The sequence below is a fragment of the Bos indicus genome, chromosome 8, assembly GCF_029378745.1.
Source record: "Bos indicus isolate NIAB-ARS_2022 breed Sahiwal x Tharparkar chromosome 8, NIAB-ARS_B.indTharparkar_mat_pri_1.0, whole genome shotgun sequence".
In the NCBI taxonomy this organism is placed as follows: Eukaryota; Metazoa; Chordata; class Mammalia; order Artiodactyla; family Bovidae; genus Bos; species Bos indicus.
In genome coordinates, this window is record NC_091767.1 from 90,228,283 (window position 1) to 90,248,641 (window position 20,359).

Sequence of the window (20,359 nt, forward strand, 5' to 3'; positions counted from 1 at the left end):
TAATTCTAAGTCATTTTAGCAAACTATGGAACCCTAAAGGAGGTGGTAGGAACATCCAGATTAGTAGTATCCTGGGTAGAAGTGCAAAGAACCTACCTCGTTTGCAGCTGGTGTCCTAAAAGGGGGGCAATTTGCAGATCAAAGACCTGTGGGGTTTGTGCTCACTCCAAGTAAGAGAATAAGAGAACTGAAAAGAAAAAGAGAACTGAACTGTAAGACACTCAGCTAGTGCAGAAAGACTGGAGAATTGACTGTGGTGGGAAAAGGTGCAACATTGAAGGGAGATTGCAAGATAATGGCTATATTAAGAGGGCAACCAGTTCACGTTGAAACAGTTCCACTCTGTGGACAGTCATACTGCTGGCTGCCATTACCGGGATGCCTACTGCCCTCTTTTCAGCCAGAGGACAGAATGCCCAGAATGCCCTGGCTCAGATTCTTATCTGTACTTGCCTTGATGAAGTTCCTGCAACTGCCTGAAGCAAACAAGCACGCTCATTTAACTGACATACTCCTGAGAACTGCAGGTCAGCTACATTGAGACTGGAAGTAGAAAACACAGAGCCGCCCGCTGAGACGACATTTCTGCCAGTCATCCATACTTGGTGACGCTAGGATCCTGCCAGACGTCTCAACTACGAGTCCTATGACATTCCTGATGACTTTCTCAGGGTCTTGCCCACCAACTTCCCCAGAAGGGAATCTTATAAACCAGGAAGCCAAAAGCCAGACTCTGACAGAGACTGTTCAACATGTCTTTTTCGGTAAGCCTTCATCGAACAGTGCCAGCTAGGTCAATGCCCAGTACTATGAATTAGGCAATAGTCTATTTTTGGACCCAAGGTGTTAGGTACGTACGTGAAGTATTCTCTAAACTGCATGTTTATATTTTAAACACATCTGTATGCAAAATGTACTTTTCACCAAAAAAAAAAGTTTTAACTAAAAAGTAGAGCAGTATGTTTCATTATAGGGGACTGTAATGCAAAAGTAGGAAGTCAAGAAACACCTGGAGTAACAGGCCAATTTGGCCTTGGACTACAGAATGAAGCAGGGCAAAGGCTAATAGAGTTCTGCCAAGAGAATGCACTGATCATAGCAAACATCCTCTTCCAACAATACAAGAGAAGACTCTACACATGGACATCACCAGATGGTCAACACCAAAATCAGATTGATTCTATTCTTTGCAGCCAAAGATGGAGAAGCTCTATACAGTCAGCAAAACAAGACCGGGAGCTGACTCGGATCATGAACTCCTTATTGCCAAATTCAGACTGAAATTGAAGAAAGTGGAGAAAACCACTAGACTATTCAGGTTAGACCTAAATCAGATCCCTTATGACTATACAATGGAAGTGAGAAATAGATTTAAGAGACTAGATTTGATAGAGTGCCTGATGAACTATGGATGGAGGTTCATGACATTGTATAGGAGACAGGAATCAAGACCATCCCCAAGAAAAAGAAATGCAAAAAAGCAAAATGGCTCTCTGAGGAGGCCTTACAAATAGCTGTGAAAAGAAGAGAAGTGAAAAGCAAAGGAGAAAAGAAAAGATACACCCATTTGAATGCAGAGTTCCAAAGAATAGCAAGGAGAGATAAGAAAGACTTCCCTCAGTGATCAGTGCAAAAAAATAGAGGAAAATAATAGACTGGGAAAGACTAGAGATCTCTTCAAGAAAATTAGAGATACCAAGGGAACATTTCATGCAAAAATGGGCTCAATAAAGGACAGAAATGGTATGGACCTAACAGAAGCAGAAGATATTAAGAAGAGGTGGCAAGAATACACAGAAGAACTATACAAAAAAGATCTTCATGACCCAGATAATCACGATGGTGTGATCATTCACCTAGAGCCAGACATCCTGGAATGTGAAGCCAAGTGGGCCTTAGAAAGCATCACTACGAACAAAGCTAGTGAAGGTGATGGAATTCCAGTTGAGCTATTTCAAATTCTGGAAGATAATGCTGTGAAAGTGCTGTACTCAGTATGCCAGCAAATTTGGAAAACTCAGCAGTGGCCACAGGACTGGAGAAGTTCAGTTTCATTCCAATCCCAAAGAAAGGCAATGCCAAAGAATGCTCAAACTACTGTATAATTGCACTCATCTTACACGCCAGTAAAGTATTGCTTAAAATTCTCTAAGCCAGACTTCAGCAATACATGAACCGTGAACTTCCAGATGTTCAAGCTGATTTTAGAAAAGGCAGAGGAACCAGAGATTAAATTGCCAACACCTGCTGAATCATCGATAAAGCAAGAGAGTTCCGGAGAAACATCTATTTCTGCTTTTTTGACTATGCTAAAGCCTTTGACTGTGTGGATCACAGTAAACTCTGGAAAATTCTGAAAGAGATGGGAATACCAGACCACCTGACCTGCCTCTTGAGAAACCTGTATGCAGGTTAGGAAACAACAGTTAGAACTGGACATGGAACGACAGACTGGTTCCAAATAGGAAAAGGAGTACGTCAACGTTGTATATTGTCACCCTGCTTATTTAACTTATATGCAGAGTACATCATGAGAAATGCTGGGCTGGGGGAAGCACAAGCTGGAATCAAGATTGCTGGGAGAAATACCAGTAACCTCAGATATGCAGATGATACCACCCTTATGGCAGAAAGTGAAGAAGAGCTAAAGAGCTTCTTGATGAAAGTAAAAGAGGAGAGTGAAAAAGTTGGTTTAAAGCTCAACATTCAGAAAACGAAGATCATGGCATCTGGTCCCATCATTTCATGGCAAATAAATGGGGAAACAGTGGAAACAGTGGTTGACACTATTTTGGGGGGCTCCAAAATCACTGCAGATGGTGATTGCAGCCATGAAATTAAAATTGGAAAATTATGACCAACCTAGACAGCATATTAAAAAGCAGAGATGTTACTTTGCCAACAAAGGTCCATCTAGTCAAACCTTTGGTTTTTCCAGTAGTCATGTATGGATGTAAGAGTTGGACTATAAAGAAAGCTGAGCGCCAAAGAATTGATGCTTTTGAACTGTGGTGTTAGAGAAGACTCTTGGACTGCAAGGAGATCCAAGCAGTCCATCCTAAAGGAGATCAGTCCTGGATGTTCATTGGAAGGACTGATGCTGAAGCTGAAACTCCAGTACTTTGTCCACCTGATGCGAAGAGCTGACTCATTTGAAACGACCCTGATGCTGGGCAAGATTGAGGGCAGGAGGAGGAGGGGACGATAGAGGTTGAGATCGTTGGATGGCATCATGGACTTGATGGACATGGTATGGGTACACTCAGAAGTTGGTGATGGACAGGGAGGCCTGGCGTGCTGTGGCTTTTGGGGTTGCAAAGAGTTGGATAGACTGAGCAACTGAACTGAACTGAACTGAATGATTGGAATGAACGTGTTCATGAATCCTTTTTAAAAAAATTACCTGGATCTGATACTGTCTTGGAGGATATATTTAAAACTGATTTTATTTCTTCAGTGAATGTAGTACCATTCAGCTTCTATTTCTTTTTTGATCAGATTTTAATAGTTAATTTTTTGTTATTCATTTAACTTAAGTTTTCAAATTTGCTGACATATAAAGTTCAAAATATAATTCTCTTATTTTTTAAATCACAATCTGTAGTCTTTTTTAGTTTAGATACTTTTTTAAAAAAATTTTTCTCATCCTGCTTTGTTGATTTGAAAGTTAATTGTTGATTCTTTCTTTTTCCTTTTTTTTGTCTTTGTTTTTTGGTCACACCACGTAGCTTCTGGGATCAGAGTTTGAACTCAGGCCCTCAGCAGTGAAGGCATGGAGTTCTAATCTCTGGACGACCAAGGAATTCCCTAAAGGTCTTTTCAGAGGACCAACTTTTAGCTGTATTTCTCCATTGTAATTTTGTTTTCTATTTCTGCTGAGATGTATCTATAAATCTAATATTAATATCCATGTCCTCCATATTTCCCCCTTTTTTTTGTTTTCACTGGGTTTATTCATTGCTCTTTTTCTAATTTCTTAAATGGATGTTTAGTAATTTAACTTTCTACTGTTCCTTCAAGATTTGAGATAAAACTTGAAAACGGTGAGGGATTAAACTAAGTGGTTGTTTGAGGGAAAAGTGTTTCAGGAAGAGGGGAAGCCCTGAGGCAGGGGTGTCCCTGGAGAGTTTGAGAGAAAAGCAGGGCCAATTTAGTGAAAAGATTTTTCATGATATAAATGTGGAAAATAACTACTTAACTCCTTTTATCTGTCACTTTGCCTGCTGAGATGTCTGTTTCATGTGACAGCTGTGATGAGTGGAGAGAACACCCTCTCAGTCACTCATTAGGTTTGTGCTCTTAGGCTTTTTAACTTCTTTCCTATTCAACTTCCCTGTTCATAATTTGCTGTCATGCTTAAAGAGGCAGATACGACTGTCCCCACACAGTAGGTGCAGAATGAATGGTTAAGTGTCTTGAGTTTGGCATGTTTGCTGAAGCAGTTTCTTTCCACATTAGTGCAGTCCTGTGCTTGGCATCCTCCTGCCCTCTGCCGCCAGTGCCAGCCTGCAGACCCCAGGAACCACTCCAGTCAATAGTGTTAGTGGCCGCTAGGGTCTAATGCTGTTCTCTTCTGCTCATTGTTTCACTGAGCTGGACGTTCCTTAAGATGGGGATTTAATTTTCTTTCCTCACGTGCTGCTGAAAATAGTAGCGGCGGTTGTTGTCACAGCTCTTGGTCTTTTATGCCGTGTTACTGTCCCACTGTGGAGTGGACTTTTCCTACATGAGATCAGGGCAGTTCCTGCTGGGCTTCCCTGGTGGCTCTGTGGTAAAGAACCCCCTTGCAGTGCAGACGTGTGTTCGATCCCTGGGTTGGGAAGATCCCCTGGAGAAGGAAGTGGCAACCCACTCTGTGTTCTAGCCTGGGAAGTCCCATGGACAGAGGATCGTGAATGGGCTACAGTCCATGGGGTTGCAAAGAGTCAGGTACAACTTAGTGACTGAACACAAGCCTCGGCTGAGTCCCTTGTTTCTCCTCACTTGATCGGTATGGTATTCTGCCTTTGTTGCTGAGCCTTTTCTCATCCCTGAAACTGTTCTATAATTCTTTCTTTTGTTGGCCACTGTTTCTGTTTAATTGCCATCCCAGTTTTGCCTACTTTTATTCCTTAAACCTGGAGTTGGCAGTGTTTTTCTGTAAAGGACTAAATGGTAAATATTTTATATTTTGAGGGCCACATACTGTCTCTGTCACATATTCTCTGTCCCCATCCCTTTAAAAATTGTAAGAGCCATTTTTGACTTGTTAGTAAATATTCAAAGTTTTTTTTTAATTGTGAAACAGAGCATATATTGAAAAACTTATGAAAACTTAAACATTTAGTTTAACATACAAAAATGAAGCAAACTGTGACTCCTACATCCCAAGCCAGGAAATACAGGGTATTGTCAGTACTTTAGAACTGCTTCCCATGATCCTCCCCCATTGCATGTTTCTTTGTTCTGTCTGCTCTGCTGCATTTTGTGGAAATCATTCCTTTTATTTTTTTCTATAGTTCTATCACATGATAACCCTCCTAACAATAAATTGGATTGGCCAAAAAGTTTCTGTAAGATGTTACAGAAAAACTCGAATGAACTTTTTGGTCAACCCAATATTATTTGGCTTTTGTTTGATTTTGAATTTTGTATCAGTGGAATCGTACTATGTGTACCTTCTTTTGGAGAAGGCAGTGGCACCCCCTCCAGTACTCTTGCCTCTAGAATCCCAGGGACGGGGGAGCCTGGTGGGCTGCAGTCCTTGGGGTCACGAAGAGTCGGACACGACTGAGTGACTTCACTTTCACTTTTCACTTTCATGCATTGGAGAAGGAAATGGCAACCCACTCCAGTGTTCTTGCCTGGAGAATCCCAGGGACGGCGGAGCCTGGTGGGCTGCCGTGTATGGGGTGGCACAGAGTCAGACACGACTGAGGCGACTCAGCAGCAGCAGCACCTTCTTTTGCTCAGAATTATGTTTTTGAGATTTGTTTGTGTTGATGCTCGTAGCTGCTTAATTGAATTCAGTTGCTTGACTGTTCCACATCCTTTTATAGTCCATTTTAATGTTAATGGACATTTGGATTGTTTCCAGTCTTCTGTTCTCATGAATAATGCTCTGTGACCATTCTTATGCATATCTTCTGGTGCACATATGTAAGAGACTTACAAGGGCCTCACTCAGTAGTGGGATTATTGGGCATGTGCAAGTCTAGCTTTCCCGGTAATGCTTGTTTTCCAAAGTGGTTATATCAGTAAGTTTTCCCTCCAGCAGAAGGTAAGAATTCCCTTTGGTTCTCATCCTTGTCAACACTTTGTATTCTCTTAATTTTTGCTGTTTAGTGAATGTGATGGTGTCTTGTGGTTTTCATTTACATTTTCTTGATTATTGAACAATTTGAACACTTTTTTTTTTTACATATATTCTTCCAAGTCCTATATCTTTTTTCAAGTTAATTTTTATATATATTTTGCATATAAGTTTAACATGTATATTCAATTTATCACAGTCTGAAGTTCATCAATATTTCTGTTCTTAAAACACTGTAATTTCAGTCCCTTGCAATTTGTATGCTATCATTAATATTTTAATTTACTGTTTTTTTTTTTTAATTAGCACAGAGCTTTGATGTCATTGTTTTATATTGTCAGTATTTTGTTAACATTGCTTATGTATTTATACTTTTGTTCTTCATTTCTGTTTTCATATGAGGTCTTTCTTGTAGGATCATTTTTCTACTGCCTTTATAATTCCTTTACTGACAGTCAGCAGGTGACAAACTCTAAATTTTTACTTCTTCCAGATTACTTTTATTTTACATTTAATCATGAATGATAGTTCTTTTTATATAAACTGTTTTATCTCAGCACATTGCAGGTATTATTTCACTGTCTTTTGGCTATAAATAAATAATTTGGCTTCAGCACTACTTTTGAAGACACCTGTCTCTCTTCTTGATTCTTTGAAGGTAGTCTTTTCTTTTTGGCTGCTTTTAAAATATTATTTTGTTGCCATGTTACAAAAATTCCACGGTGATATTTCACTATCTAGATTATTTTTTAATAATCTTGTTTAGAATTTATTAGGCTTCTTGGATATTTAGATTAGTATATTTCTTTAGTTTTAGAAAGTTTGAGAAACTGAGAATATTATTCCTGCCTTATTCTTTTAACTCATCTGAAACTCCAATCAGATTTTTATTAGCTGTTGTGACTGTTTTCCATGTCTCTTAATCTTTTTTTAAATATATTCTGTCTCTTCGACTCTGCCGTGGTCTGGGCATTTTCTTTTGACCTGTCTTCCAGTTCATGGATTCACCTTTCGTTTATCTAACCTCCTTTTAAATCTGCCCAGTGAGTTTTTTATTTCTATAATACATTCTTTATTTATTAGAAGCTTTTTTTGGTTCATTTCCACATCAGCTTGCTCTGCCCATGTGTTTTATTTCCTTGTCTGTGTGGGTGTGGGAGTGAGTGAGCGTGTGTGTGATCTGCTTGTTCTTCTCAGGACTGTATCTTGGAAAATATTTGAAGTCTAGGATAGTAAAGTTGGGTTTCTCCAGAGAGGATTGCTTTTACTTTTGTTAGTTGCTTAGGGCCCATTCCAGTCATTGACTCTTAAATTCTGGGCTTGATTTTTTTTCAGATCATCCAAGTAGTATTTTAAGTTGTAATTACTCATGTGGGGACTGGCTTGTAGTTCTCAGGGAGATGTTTTTTACCCTGTCTTCAGTACTGCGGCTCAGGGAAAGATTTTTTTTTTCCGTTTAAACAGTTGGCTTGGAATATGGCAACTCTTTTCTCCTCTGCCCTCATGCCTTTTTTCCAGGGTCTTCAGATTCTCCACCTTAGGTAGGTCAGTATTCTTTGTCTTCTGTTCTCAGAGGCTTGCAAAGTCAAAAAGTTGATGATTGAATTTTCCTAGTTTGGCAAATGCCTTCAAGGTGAAAATCAGCTTTGGCAAACTTAATTGATCTTTTTCTATTCTTGTCTTCATTTAACTTTTGTCTTGAATATTCCTTGTTTCTTGACATCTTATAGGTGCATTTGAGAATGTTTTAAAATATTTGTTATTTTCATTAGAAGGATTAGTACAGGTTCCGAGTCCACCATATTGCTGGAAAACAGAGAGTCTCTATGGTTTTCAGTTTCATATTCCCTGTTAGATTTTACTGTTCTTGAGAGGAGTGACCATGCCTTGTACTTTCTTGGCCTTCTTAGAAGGCAGTGAGTGTTCAGTGGACACACAGATATACAGGTGGATGTGTAACTCAGAAACACTTTTGAAGGACTTCTATTTTACATGTTTTATATCTATTTTTTAATCTTCCCCATTATTTGGTAAGGTTAGGTGTATTATTACTACTTCTGGATCAGTAAACAGACTTAAGAGAGAATATGGACACAAATCTCGTTATTTGTTGGACTAAAATTTAGATTCATGACTTTTGACTCATAATTCTGTGTTCTTTCTGCTATACCATGTTGCTTTTTAACTAATATTATTGACATTTGATATTTCTTGATTATTATCTCTAGATATGAAAATTCTAAAGAAGTGATTCCATTAGTAATAATCTGGATGAAATTATCTCTGGATTCTCACCTGAAAGAAATTGTTGGCTGAGCATTCACTTTGCTTAAACTTTTATCAGTGACTTAATGTATTGACTTGTGTTAGAGAAAGCAGAAAAAAAGAATTCCTTACAAACTACTATATAAAATAAATAAGCTGTAAGGATATATTGTACAGCACAGAGAATATAGCCAATATTATATAATAACTTGAAATGAAGTGTAATAAAAGTATTAAATCACTGCATTGTACACCTGAAACTAATATAATCTTGTAAATCAACTGTACTTCAATAAATATGTTAAAAAGTTAAAAAAAAATTGCTCAGTTTTGCTGTTGAAGCATTGTGAAATACTTTTGTTGTAAAACATAAATAGTTTTTGTTTTTCCCACCAGGTGTGTATGTAATATAGATTGCAGTGGATACAGTTTTAATCCTGTGTGTGCTTCTGATGGGAGTTCCTATAACAATCCCTGTTTTGTTCGAGAAGCATCTTGTATAAAACAAGAACAAATTGATATAAGGCATCTTGGTCATTGCACAGGTAAAATTCATTCTAGAAGTCTGTCTTTAATATCACATGTCTACAGTCTTATTTGTATATTTTGGTAGTGTTCTGAATTTGTAAAATGAAAAATCTTTGATGCTTTATTTTTTATTACTATGTATTTTAGAACTTCTTTGTTCTGTTACTAACTTAGCTTTTTAAAAATTTGCTTTCACTGTCTTAAGACACAAACAATGCTTCTTGATTGTTTATTTAGTTATTAAGCTGATCCTAAGGTGAACTTATAGCTATATTTATACTTCTTAAAAATTGTCTCAAATTTGTAACGATTATAGTTGTTTAGAAATGAGCTTATTTTAATTATAGTAAAACTGTAAATATCACCATTTTTTCATCTTTTTTTCTAGAGCATTATAGTTTACTTTATTTTCATGTTTTCTCTAGTTTTTGCCCCTACATGTTTTATACTGTTAGAGATTTTGGTGTGAAGTTTTAGCATGTAGGGAAAATTTATTACTTTCAGTTTAAAATTCTTTCCCCCTTCTTGATTTTTGCCGTAGTTTAGGAACCATGATACTAACTAAGAATAAGTTTTTGTCTTCTATTCCTGCTAGAAGTACCTGGTCACAGAGTTAGAGGTTTTCAATCTTTTTTCCTAGTAAGACACATATAGACTAGCATACTGTGTGATTTCCCAGTAGCAAACAAGGTCCAGACACTTCCTGATGGCCTAGGGTTATGCATCTTTCCTGCTACTAGGTCTAACTCCCCTCCCTTCTGGCTACCCGCCCCCCACCCCCACCCCCGCCCGCCTTTTTTTGCATTTATTAAAGGGCTGTGTTTTCATAAGCTTAGGGAGAACATAGCTAAGGGGAAAAAGTTGCAAGCCAGAGTTTGCTGGTTTATACTGATAACAAGCTATTTGTGAAATACTGAACAACTGATTGAAATGTCTGTGGTCTAAGCTACTGAAGAAGGCCCAAGAAACTATTCAGAGGATATCTAGGTGAGAGTCAGGTGTGTGCGTGGCAGAGGAAACTGTTTACTGACAGAGACCCCTTATATATGGAAGTACTAGTGTGGTTTGCTTTTCTTTCTTGGGGTGGCATTTGTAGCGTAGGTTTAAGTGTATTCTTGAGAAAGCATATCTTTTCTGAGGAACTGGTTTGTGGTTGAATGGTACTACCTGGAATTTCAAATTCAGAAGAGTTGGTCAAGCTTGAGGATTTTGTTAATTGAAATTCATGCTTTTAGAATCCTGTGGAGTGGTTTATCTTGTTCCCCATTTACACCTGACTGTGCCTTCCCTTGCCCCCACTGTGCACTGGGAAACCGAAGCTTATGCTTCCCAGCAGGTGTTTATGGCCCATGTAGTCTTCCTGTCCTAACATAATTCACCCGGAGGGTCATGTTTATAATAAATTTTGTCTGATAACACAGTTGATATTCCACATTTATATTAATCTGATACTTTTCCAAGAAAACAGTGGTGTGAGAAGGTAAATCTTGAAACCATTGTCCCTTGGAGAACCGGCTAATCCTTTCTCTTCAAGGTCTATGTGATTTCAGTTTCACAGGGAAGACTTTTTAAGGAGATGATGAGATGATATTTTAGCTGAAGTTTCAGTGAAGTTAGACTGTTCATCATGCAGAATGCATTTATATCTGAGGCCTGAGATAGAAGTGTTACAATAGATCAAGTGAGTGGTAGAGCAGGAAAAATGGACAGAGAATTGGAAAGGACCTGGAGGATTTGGAATATTTAGGAATTTCATGGTATGACTTAAACATCATATGTATCTTAATTTTCAAATCATTTTCTCTTACAGACACAGATGACACTAGTTTGTTGGGAAAGAAGGATGATGGACTACAGTATCGACCAGATGTGAAAGGTACTGAATAACAATTTCCTAAATTTTGGCCATGTGTTGAAACATGGTCACTAGCTGTCCTTAGTAGTTCTTGTTCCATTATAATGACCTTTCCAGCTTTGCTCTATGGCAATATACATTATGCAGTTAAATTTTAGTAATAATATTGACTGAGTGCTTCTCAGTTTACAGAGTACTCTCACATCTGTGTTTTTTTAATTGAAATTTTTATTGTGAGAATTTAGATTCACATGCTTTCGTAAGAAATTATATAGAAAGATCTCTCATCTTTGCTTTTAAAATCCTCTTTGCCTCTCTAGAATCTACTGTTAACACTTAACCTCTGTGCATGGGTCTTTGAACCTAGTTCCCTTTGCCTGGAACTCTTCTTTGCCTAGGAGTCATCGTTTCGGTCACCTTAGAAGTTATTTCCGTTTGGGAACTATCCCTTGACTCTTAAACCTAGATTGCATGCCTCTCTTACATACTCTGATGACCAAGCCCTTAACCTGCTCTAAGTGTGATTGTTGGCTCTACTCATCTGCATCCCTCTCCAGACTGAATTCTGCCATGTTCACTTTGGGATTCCTAACACTTAGCAGAACGTCTGGCACTTACCTATGGGCTCCATGCTTGTCAGAAGAATGGATATAGCTCAAAGAAACTGTAGGATTTATTTGTACAAAGACTTTTATTTTAAGGTCAGATCAGAGATTGGATTCTAGTTCCCTTGACTGCAAGTCCAGTGTGCTTTCATTTCTCATTTTCATATTTATTATTTCATTTGGTTTTTGCAACTACTCTGAGGGATAAGGACCAGTGAAAATATTGAGGCTCATTGAGGTTATAGTTAGTGAACCAAAGCAGGTCCCAATCTTAGGATCCTAGACCAGGGTTTCTGTATATTTGCTTTTACATGTATCTTCTATGCTATTTATTTTGATTATACTAATGGGCAGTTTTTTAAAAAGATGTGTGATCTACCTTTTAGGCCTAATTTCTAAAAAATACATAAAATGAAAATAACAGGCCATATCTCTTAGAGTGTCATAAAGGTTAAATGAGATAATGCATGTCAAGTGCTTTGAATAGTATCTGACATACTCATAAGTGTGTAAGAAGTGGTAGCTGTTATTATCATTGAATAATTTGTATTTCTGTCACTTGAATCATATTAAACCTGAATCAGTTATATCCCATGAGCCCCTGAAATATCAGTTTCCTCTGTTGATACAAAGTGCTGTGTTTAAAATAGGAAATCTTTGTATTCCCATAGGAGATATAATAGATCAATGCTAGTTTTATTCTTTATACTGATAGTACATGACCAGAATAGGAAAGTTCTTTTTTAGTAGGTAGAAGCTCCTGCTTAAGGCAATTTGGGGAATTGTATATACCCAAAGTACTTGTCTGTCTTCGATAATTTTACAGGGATAATTTAGTGCCTAAGCCATTTTTGAGATACTGAACATTCTTTCCACATAAGAATTTGTCTATAATGCAAATGAAATTATCATAATCAGGAGATGTAATTTATTAAGTGCCAATTTTATACTGGTTGTTTTACTAGAAACTGTTGGTGGATAGAAAGATATGTAATACATGACATTCATCTTTAAAGAACTTGTGACACAATAAGAAATGAACATAACCTACTTCTAACAAAGTGAAAGTTGGTTATTGTCATAAATGTAGTGCTTTGAAAAAGTTAGGATGAGAACTCAGAAAAAAAGAAATTACTGTATGGTGGGGACTGGTGATGCAGGTGGAGGTGCAGGTTTGATCCCTGGGTCAAGAAGATCCCCTTGAATAGGAAATAGCAACCCATTCCAGTATTCTTGCCTGGAAAATTCCATGGACAGAGGAGCCTGACAGGCTATAGTCCATGGAGTTGGAAAGAGTTGGACATGACTGAGCATGCATGTAGGAGAGTGGGGAGAAATGGTGAAGATCTAAGAAACAAGAGATCTTATTTGAGCTGAACCTTGAAGGGTGGTTAGGATTTGAAGAGGTCAAAGGATATTTAAGGAGGATAGAAGAGCATCAGCAGAAGTATAAATGCAAAAAAAAAAAAAAAAGAATGTATTGGAGAACGATGAGGAATCCTTTTTGGCTGGAGAGAAGGGGTTTAAAAGGCAGAAATGGAAGGCAAGTATGGAAAGGTAGCTTGGGGCCAGATTGTATACAGTCCTTTCTTTTTTTTTGTCTGAGTCTTTACCACTGGACTGCCAGAGAATTCCCATGTGTACAATCTTGAATGCTCTGTTATCCTAGGGCATTTAAACTTCATTTGTAGGCAGTGGGGAAATCATAATATATTTGAAAAGGAAAGGCTACAGTATTAACGAGCTGAATGCATTATACCAGGCAGGACTTGTGCTTATTATGAACTTTGGGCTAGAGACAGAGAGATCAGTTAATTAGGCTCAAAAGGAATAGATTCCTACTTAAGATATGGAGAATAAAAGAGTTAAAACTAGGATGACTTAGATGATGGATTCTGTTTATTGAACTAAGAATATTGGGAAGGGAAAGGTGTTTGGGGCAAGTAAGAAAGGAGTTGATGGTGGAGATGATTAATTTTACTTTGGGGTTTGAGTTGCTTGTGGAACTCACCTGGATGACTTTGTTTTTTAGCATAAATTTACGAGTTAGTCCTTGGATATCTAGGTGGTAACTGAAGTGATGAGAATGAGTGAGAGAGATTATAGAGCTGCATTGTCTAGTAGAGTAGCCACTGGCTACATGTGGCTATTTAAATTTAAATTGGATAAAATGAAATAAAATTAAAGGTTTTTGTTTCTCAGTTATACTAGCCGTATTTTAAGTCCTCGGTAGTCCCATGTGACCCATGGTTACCATATTGGACAGCACAGATATAGAACATATCAAGAGATGCAGAAAGTTCTGTTGGACAGCACTCTTATTTTTAAAGGAGAGGAGGCTAGGATGAAGCAGAAAGAAGATCCAGAGGAAAAACATCATGAAGAGTACAGTGGCACAGAAGTTGAAATAAAAAGACTGACTGTTAGTTTAAAATGCTGCATGAAAGAATTAGAGGACAAGCCTCAAGTTTGAAGATGTCAGAAATGTAAAGTTGAACTCTTGGAAAAGTGTGCTTTCAAGATGGAGCATTTGAATGTCCAGCATGGTGGTGAGTTAGTGCTTTTCTCAGGCTATTGGAAAACCTGTGGTAAATGTTGAAATTGCAGTGTAGGAAGCTTTGTTGTAGATGTAAGTCATAAAGGATATAGTGGCTGAGCATGAGGTGTATGGGCTTTCCTAGTAGCTTAGCTGGTAAAGCGTCCACCTGCAATGCATCGATCCAAGTTCTATTCCTGGATCGGGAAGATCCCCTGGAGAAGGGATAGGCTACCTACTCCAGTCTTCAGCTTCCCTGGTGGTATAGAGTCCACCTGCAATGTGGGAGACCTGGGTTTGATTCCTGGGTTAGCAAGATCCCCTGGAGGAGGGCATGGCAACCCACTGCAGTATTCTTGTCTGGAGAATCCCCATGGACAGGGGAGCCTGGCGGGCTGCAGTCCATGGGGTAGCAAAGAGTCAGACATGACTGAGTGACTAAGTGTGCGTGTGTGTGCTCACGTGTGCGCACACACACACACACACGCACACAAGGTGTGTGGGAGCTGGGTATGTGACATTTTAAAAACGTGGTTGCAGAAAATTTTAAACACAAACGAACAGGATAGTATAATGAACCCTTATATACTCAACCACTGTCAACAGTGAACAGCATTCTGTCATCCTTGTTTTGTCTGTATACCTTTACCTGGTGGATTATCATTATTCTTATTTTACAGATTTTTTTGAACTTTAATTTACATACATGGAAATGCACAAATGTTAGCTGTCAGTTTTGACAAATGGATAGACACCATCTGTACTACACCTTATCACAGTCTTTGTAACATTTCCATCTACCCAGAAAGTTCCTTTGTGGCAAATGACATTTTAATGTGGCCATTTTTATCCAAGGATATTTTCATACAGCCTGAAATCCACTGTAACACCTTTTAATTGCCAGCACATTCTCACTCCATTCCTGAGCATCACCTCACTCCAATCCTTACCCCACCTTCGAGTTCATCCTCTCAGCCTCTCCTTCTGCTGATCAAGGATACCAGACACACCAAGATATCAATATTGTTGGTTCCATTATTTGGTGATTAATGTTTATATATTTTAATACAGCTCATTTGATATGCCCTTTTAAAAATGGTCTTGATAAATTTGCCTTATCAAAAGGTAAGCCTGAGCCAGTTGCTGCAGTCACTGAAGGAGGGGGAGAGCCTATGTTGTGGAGTGTGGAGGAGAATCACAGTGAAGATGGTGAGAAGGCTGTGTAGGTGGGTGGCACAGAACCCTATGGGGAGGAAGGTCGTTGAGAGATGAGAGTGGGATGCTGATCTAGAGGTGACAGGTGGTGAGCACAGCAGGGGAAGGGACGGGGGGAAGGGGTGTAGGAGTAATGTGATTTTGTTCCATCAGGGAGATGAAAGGAGTGCTTCCTAAGGGAACCACGGAGGAGGTGGATGAGTTTACGTGCATCAGAAAAGGTGTTTCACTGGGCAGAGTGGAAAGACTAGGAGAGAAAGAAGCAGGGTTAAGGTTGGTCATATCTACTCCCTAGACATGAGAGGGTGGGGGTGTTGGGGAGTAGACGAGAGTTTCTGCCTAGGTAAATGGTTCTCTGTTGGGGTCTGAGGAGACTTGGGTTAAAGAAGGATGTGTTAGTGATGAAGCTTGGAGTGAAGGTTGGTATAGGGGAAGCAGGAAAGTATATTGAATTTTTGAATTCAGTATGTTGGCTCTATGAAAATAAAGAGCCCTCGAGTTACTAATGCAGTATTGATGTTGTGGCTTTAGTAGCCTCTTCTAGGTGCATGTCCTGGTTGTTAACAGCAATTCCTGGTGCTTTATTTGGGTGGAACACGGATGGACCAAGACAGAGTCAGTGAGACTTGGCTTTGCAGATAAGCCATCTGGAGTCTTACCACATCGTCACTTAGAACCATACTCTCCTTTGTATTTGAAAACACTGCCGCTGGTGGCAAATTGGTTTCTGAATGCCTCTGTAGGGTGGAAGGCACTGCTGGGTGTCTGAGCTTTTTTTATTGTGTATGTGCTCGTGCACACACACGCACACATTGTTCAGAGACTCGCAGTTGCAGCTGTTATTCATGGAGCCCGTCACCACTTGCCTGAAGGCATTGTTTGTATGGGGCCGTGCCCAGTTCTTGCTGTGCAAGGCTACATCTCTGCCGTGGTTTCTGAGACTGTGCTTCATTATGTCTATAAAGCCTTTTAATCTTTCCATTTTGAAGTTACCTAATTTACGTGGCCTGGAGAGCAAGTGCTTGAACATTCCGCTTTTGTCTGTTCCCCACCTACCTCCCAGGGTAGCTTGGTGAAATCTTGAGGTGGTTAAGAGCTTGTGCTCTGAAGTCAGACTTGGTCCATGCTGTGGATCAAATCAGGCAGTGTGGCCTGATTTTTCTGAGCCTCAGTGATCACATCGGTGAAGCAGGGGCAGTAATACCTACTGCCTAGGATTACTTTGAGCATTAAATGCTGTCACTGAATTCCTTATCGATGTTATTATGGTGTTTTTTTCCTAATTTCATCGTTAGTAGCCTGGCTGTGCTAAAGGTTCTTACCATTGGTAAGTCTGCCTGTCCACTGTGTTTAATGTGGCTCATGAGTGACAGTAGGCTGGTCATCCTTCCAGCAGTTTTTAATCAAGTACGCTACTGTGTGCCAGTTGCTTGCACGTATTTAATCCTTATCACAGTCATGTTACCACCATTTTGCAGATGAAGAAGCTGAAACTGTGGCTCATGTAGAATGGCAGAGCAGCGACCAGAATTCAGCCTTTCTGACACTAAGCCCTGGTGCTCTTTCTTTTTCATGACAACTATTCCAGAATTCCGTTCTCGTGCATGCTCTCTTCAATTTTCTTCAGAATAGTTAATCTACTCTCAGCTACCACCTTGGTGAACACTTATACTCTAGCTTTACTCTTTCTCTAAGAACTAGTTTCATATATTCAGCTACCTGTGGGTCTTTACACCTACATTTAGCTTGTACTGCTTTGCCTGAACTTCCAGGAACTACTCTCTTGCCTGGGACATGATAGGTGCTTAATAAATACCTTTTGGAGGACTGGAGATCTCAATTTGAACTCAGTTTACTACATTCTTTGTACTGAGCCTCCTGTCATTAGGCTCATACAGAGTTTTTCTTTTAGTTTGTAAAATTGTGAAATATATATAACTATACCATGTGCTGTCTTAACCATTTTTTAAGTGTATGGGGCTGGTGGTATTCAATAAATTCATGATGTTGTGCCACCATCACAGCATCCATCTCTCGAAATGATTTCATCCTTTGAAACTGAAACTATAGCCATTAAGCAATAACTCATTTCCCCCTCCCCTCTGCCCTTAAAACCACCATTCTGCTGATAGTTGCTATAATTTTGACTATTCTACATAACTCATATAAGTGGAAATTATGCAATATTTGTCTTTTTGTCACTGGCTAGAAAATCCCATGGGCAGAGGAGCCTGGTAGGCTGCATGCAGTCCATGGGGTCGCTAAGAGTCGGACATGACCGAGCAACTTCACTTTCACTTTTCACTTTCATGCATTGGAGAAGGAAATGGCAACCCACTCCAGTACTCTTGCCTGGAGAATCCCAGGGACGGGGGAGCCTGGTGGGCTGCAGTCTATGGGGTCACTAAGAGTCGGGCACGACTGAGCAACTTCACTTTCACTTTCAGTTAACATAATGTCCTCAAGGTTTGTTTGTGACATAGCATATGTCGGAATTAATTTCCTTTTTAAGGCTGAATATTTCCTAGGGTGTGTAGAATATCTCTACAACTCAGCCATCTTGTTTATCCATTAATGGACACTTGGGTTGCTTCCATGTTTTAGCTATTTTAAGTAATGCTACCATGAATATAGGTATATAGCTGTCTCTTGGAGACCTTGCTTTCCATTTTTTTGGGGCAGAGTATATATCCAGATGGATCATATGGTATATCTACTTTTAATTTTTTGAGGAAGCACCCTACAGTTTTCCCTAGTGGCTGTACTGTTACATATTCTCACCAGCCATGCCCAAGGATTACCATTTCTTCTTACCGTTGCCAATACTTGTTATTTTCTGGTTTGGGGATAGTAGTCATCCTTTTGGGTATAAGGTGCTATCTTGTTTTCACTCGTATTTCCCTAGTGATTAATGGCTTCCCAGGTGGCGCAGTGGTAAAGAATCCACCTATGAATGCAGGAGACACAAGAGATGTGGGTTCGATCCCTGGGTTGGGAAGATCCCCTGGAGAAGGAAATGGCAACCCACTCCAGTATTCTTGCCTGCAAAATCCCATAGATAGAGGGTCCTGGCAGGCTACAGTCCTGGGGTTGCAAAGAGTCCAACACGACTGAGTACAGATGCATGATGCAGTGATTAATGATGTTGAACATATTTTGATGTGTTTATTGATGTTTTGTTGATTCTTTTTGAAGTAAAATTGTTTTACACAATTCTGTATTGAGCCATCTTTAGCAAAGGGGACAATTCTGTTGTATTAAACACTTAAATGTTAGTGGGTTGGTTGTTGCAAACTATATAAAGGGTAAAACTAGGGAAGTTTGACATTAAGAAAAAAATTGGTGGGCAGTGAGGTAGGTGGTGAACAGACATGGGGAAATCCACTCAAAGATAATGAAAGAGAGATTTCATTCAATATAAGGAAAACTTGATAATATTGGAATTAACTGTATTATATTGAAGAATATAAAGAATATCAAGGAGAGACAAGAAAGCCGTCCTCAGTGATCAATGCAAAGAAATAGAGGAAAACAATAGAATGGGAAAGTCTAGAGATCTCTTCAAGAAAATTAGAGGTGCCAAGGGAACATTTCTTGCAAAGATGGGCACAATAAAGGACAGAAATGATATGGACCTAACAAAAGCAGAAGATACCAAGAAGAGATGGCAAGAATACACAGAAGAACTATACAAAAAAGATCTTCATGACCCAGATAATCATGATGGTGTGATCACCAACCTAGAACCAGACATCCTGGAATGTGAAGTCAAGTGGGCCTTAGGAAGCATCACTACAAACGAAGCTAGTGGAAGTGATGGAATTCCAGTTGAGCTATTTCAGTCCTAAAAGATGATGCTGTGAAAGTGCTGCACTCAGTATGCCAGCAAATTTGAAAAACTCAGCAGTGGCCACAGGACTGGAAAAGGTCAGTTTTCATTCCAATCCCAAAGAAAGGCAATGCCAAGTCGTGTCTGACTCTTTGCGACCCCATGGACTGTAGCCTACCAGGCTCCTCTGTCCATGGGATTTTCCAGGCGATAGTATTAGAGTGGATTGCCATTTTCTTCTCCAGGGGATCTTCCCAACCTAGGGATTGAACCCAGGTCTCCCTCATTGTAGACAGACACTTTACTGTCTGAGCCACCAGGAAGTCACAAAGAGTGCTTAAACTAACGCACAGTTGCACTCATCTCACACGCTAGTAAAGTAATGCTCAAAATTTTCCAAGCCAGGCTTCAAGAGTATGTGAATTGTGAACTTTCAGATGTTCAAGGTGGGTTTAGAAAAGACAGAGGAACCAGAGATCAAATTGCCAACATCCGCTGGATCATCGAAAAAGCAAGAGAGTTCCAGAAAAACATCTGCTGCTGCTCTATTGACTGTGCCAAAGAAAGCCTTTGACTGTGTGGATCACAATAAACTGTGGAAAATTCTGAAAGAGATGAGAATACCCGACCACCTGACCTGCCTCCTGAGAAACCTATATGCAGGTCAGGAAGCAACAGTTAGAACTGGACATGGAACAACAGACTGGTTCCAAATAGGGAAAGGAGTACTTCAAAGCTGTTTATTGTCACCCTGCTTCTTTAACTTCTATGCAGAGTACATCATGAGAAATGCTGGGCTGGAAGAAGCACAAGCTGTAATCAAGATTGCCAGGAGAAATATCAGTAACCTCAGATATGCAGATGACACCACCCTTATGGCAGAAAGTGAAGAGGAACTAAAAAGCCTCTTGATGAAAGTGAAAAAGAAGAGTGAAAAAGTTGGCTTAAAACTCAACATTCAGAAAACGAAGATCATGGCATCTGGTCCCATCACTTCATGGCACACAGATGGGGAAACAGTGGAAACAGTGTGAGACTATTTTTCTAGGCTCCAAAATCACTGCAGATGGTGATTGCAGCCATGAAGTTAAAAGATGCTTGCTCCTTGGAAGGAAAGTTATGACCAACCTAGACAGCATATTAAAAAGCAGAGACATTACTTTGCCAACAAAGGTCCGTCTAGTCAAGGCTATGATTTTTCTAGTAGTCATGTATGGATGTGAGAGTTGGACTA

At 39.4% G+C, this 20,359-nt stretch overlaps 1 protein-coding gene across 5 annotated transcripts in view; it reads left to right on the plus strand.

Annotated features, from left to right (window-relative positions):
- TMEFF1 (transmembrane protein with EGF like and two follistatin like domains 1) overlaps positions 1 to 20,359 on the plus strand; it is a 145,060-nt gene that overhangs the window by 56,784 nt on the left and 67,917 nt on the right. For all 5 annotated transcript variants that reach the window (XR_011568169.1, XR_011568168.1, XM_019966646.2 and 2 more), the window contains exons 6-7: positions 8,954 to 9,102; positions 10,896 to 10,961. Coding sequence is in view for 3 of the 5 variants with exons in the window: in XM_019966646.2 (XP_019822205.2) it covers positions 8,954 to 9,102; positions 10,896 to 10,961 (215 nt within the window). In the remaining 2 variants the exon portion in view is untranslated. The remainder of the gene's footprint in view (positions 1 to 8,953; positions 9,103 to 10,895; positions 10,962 to 20,359) is intronic.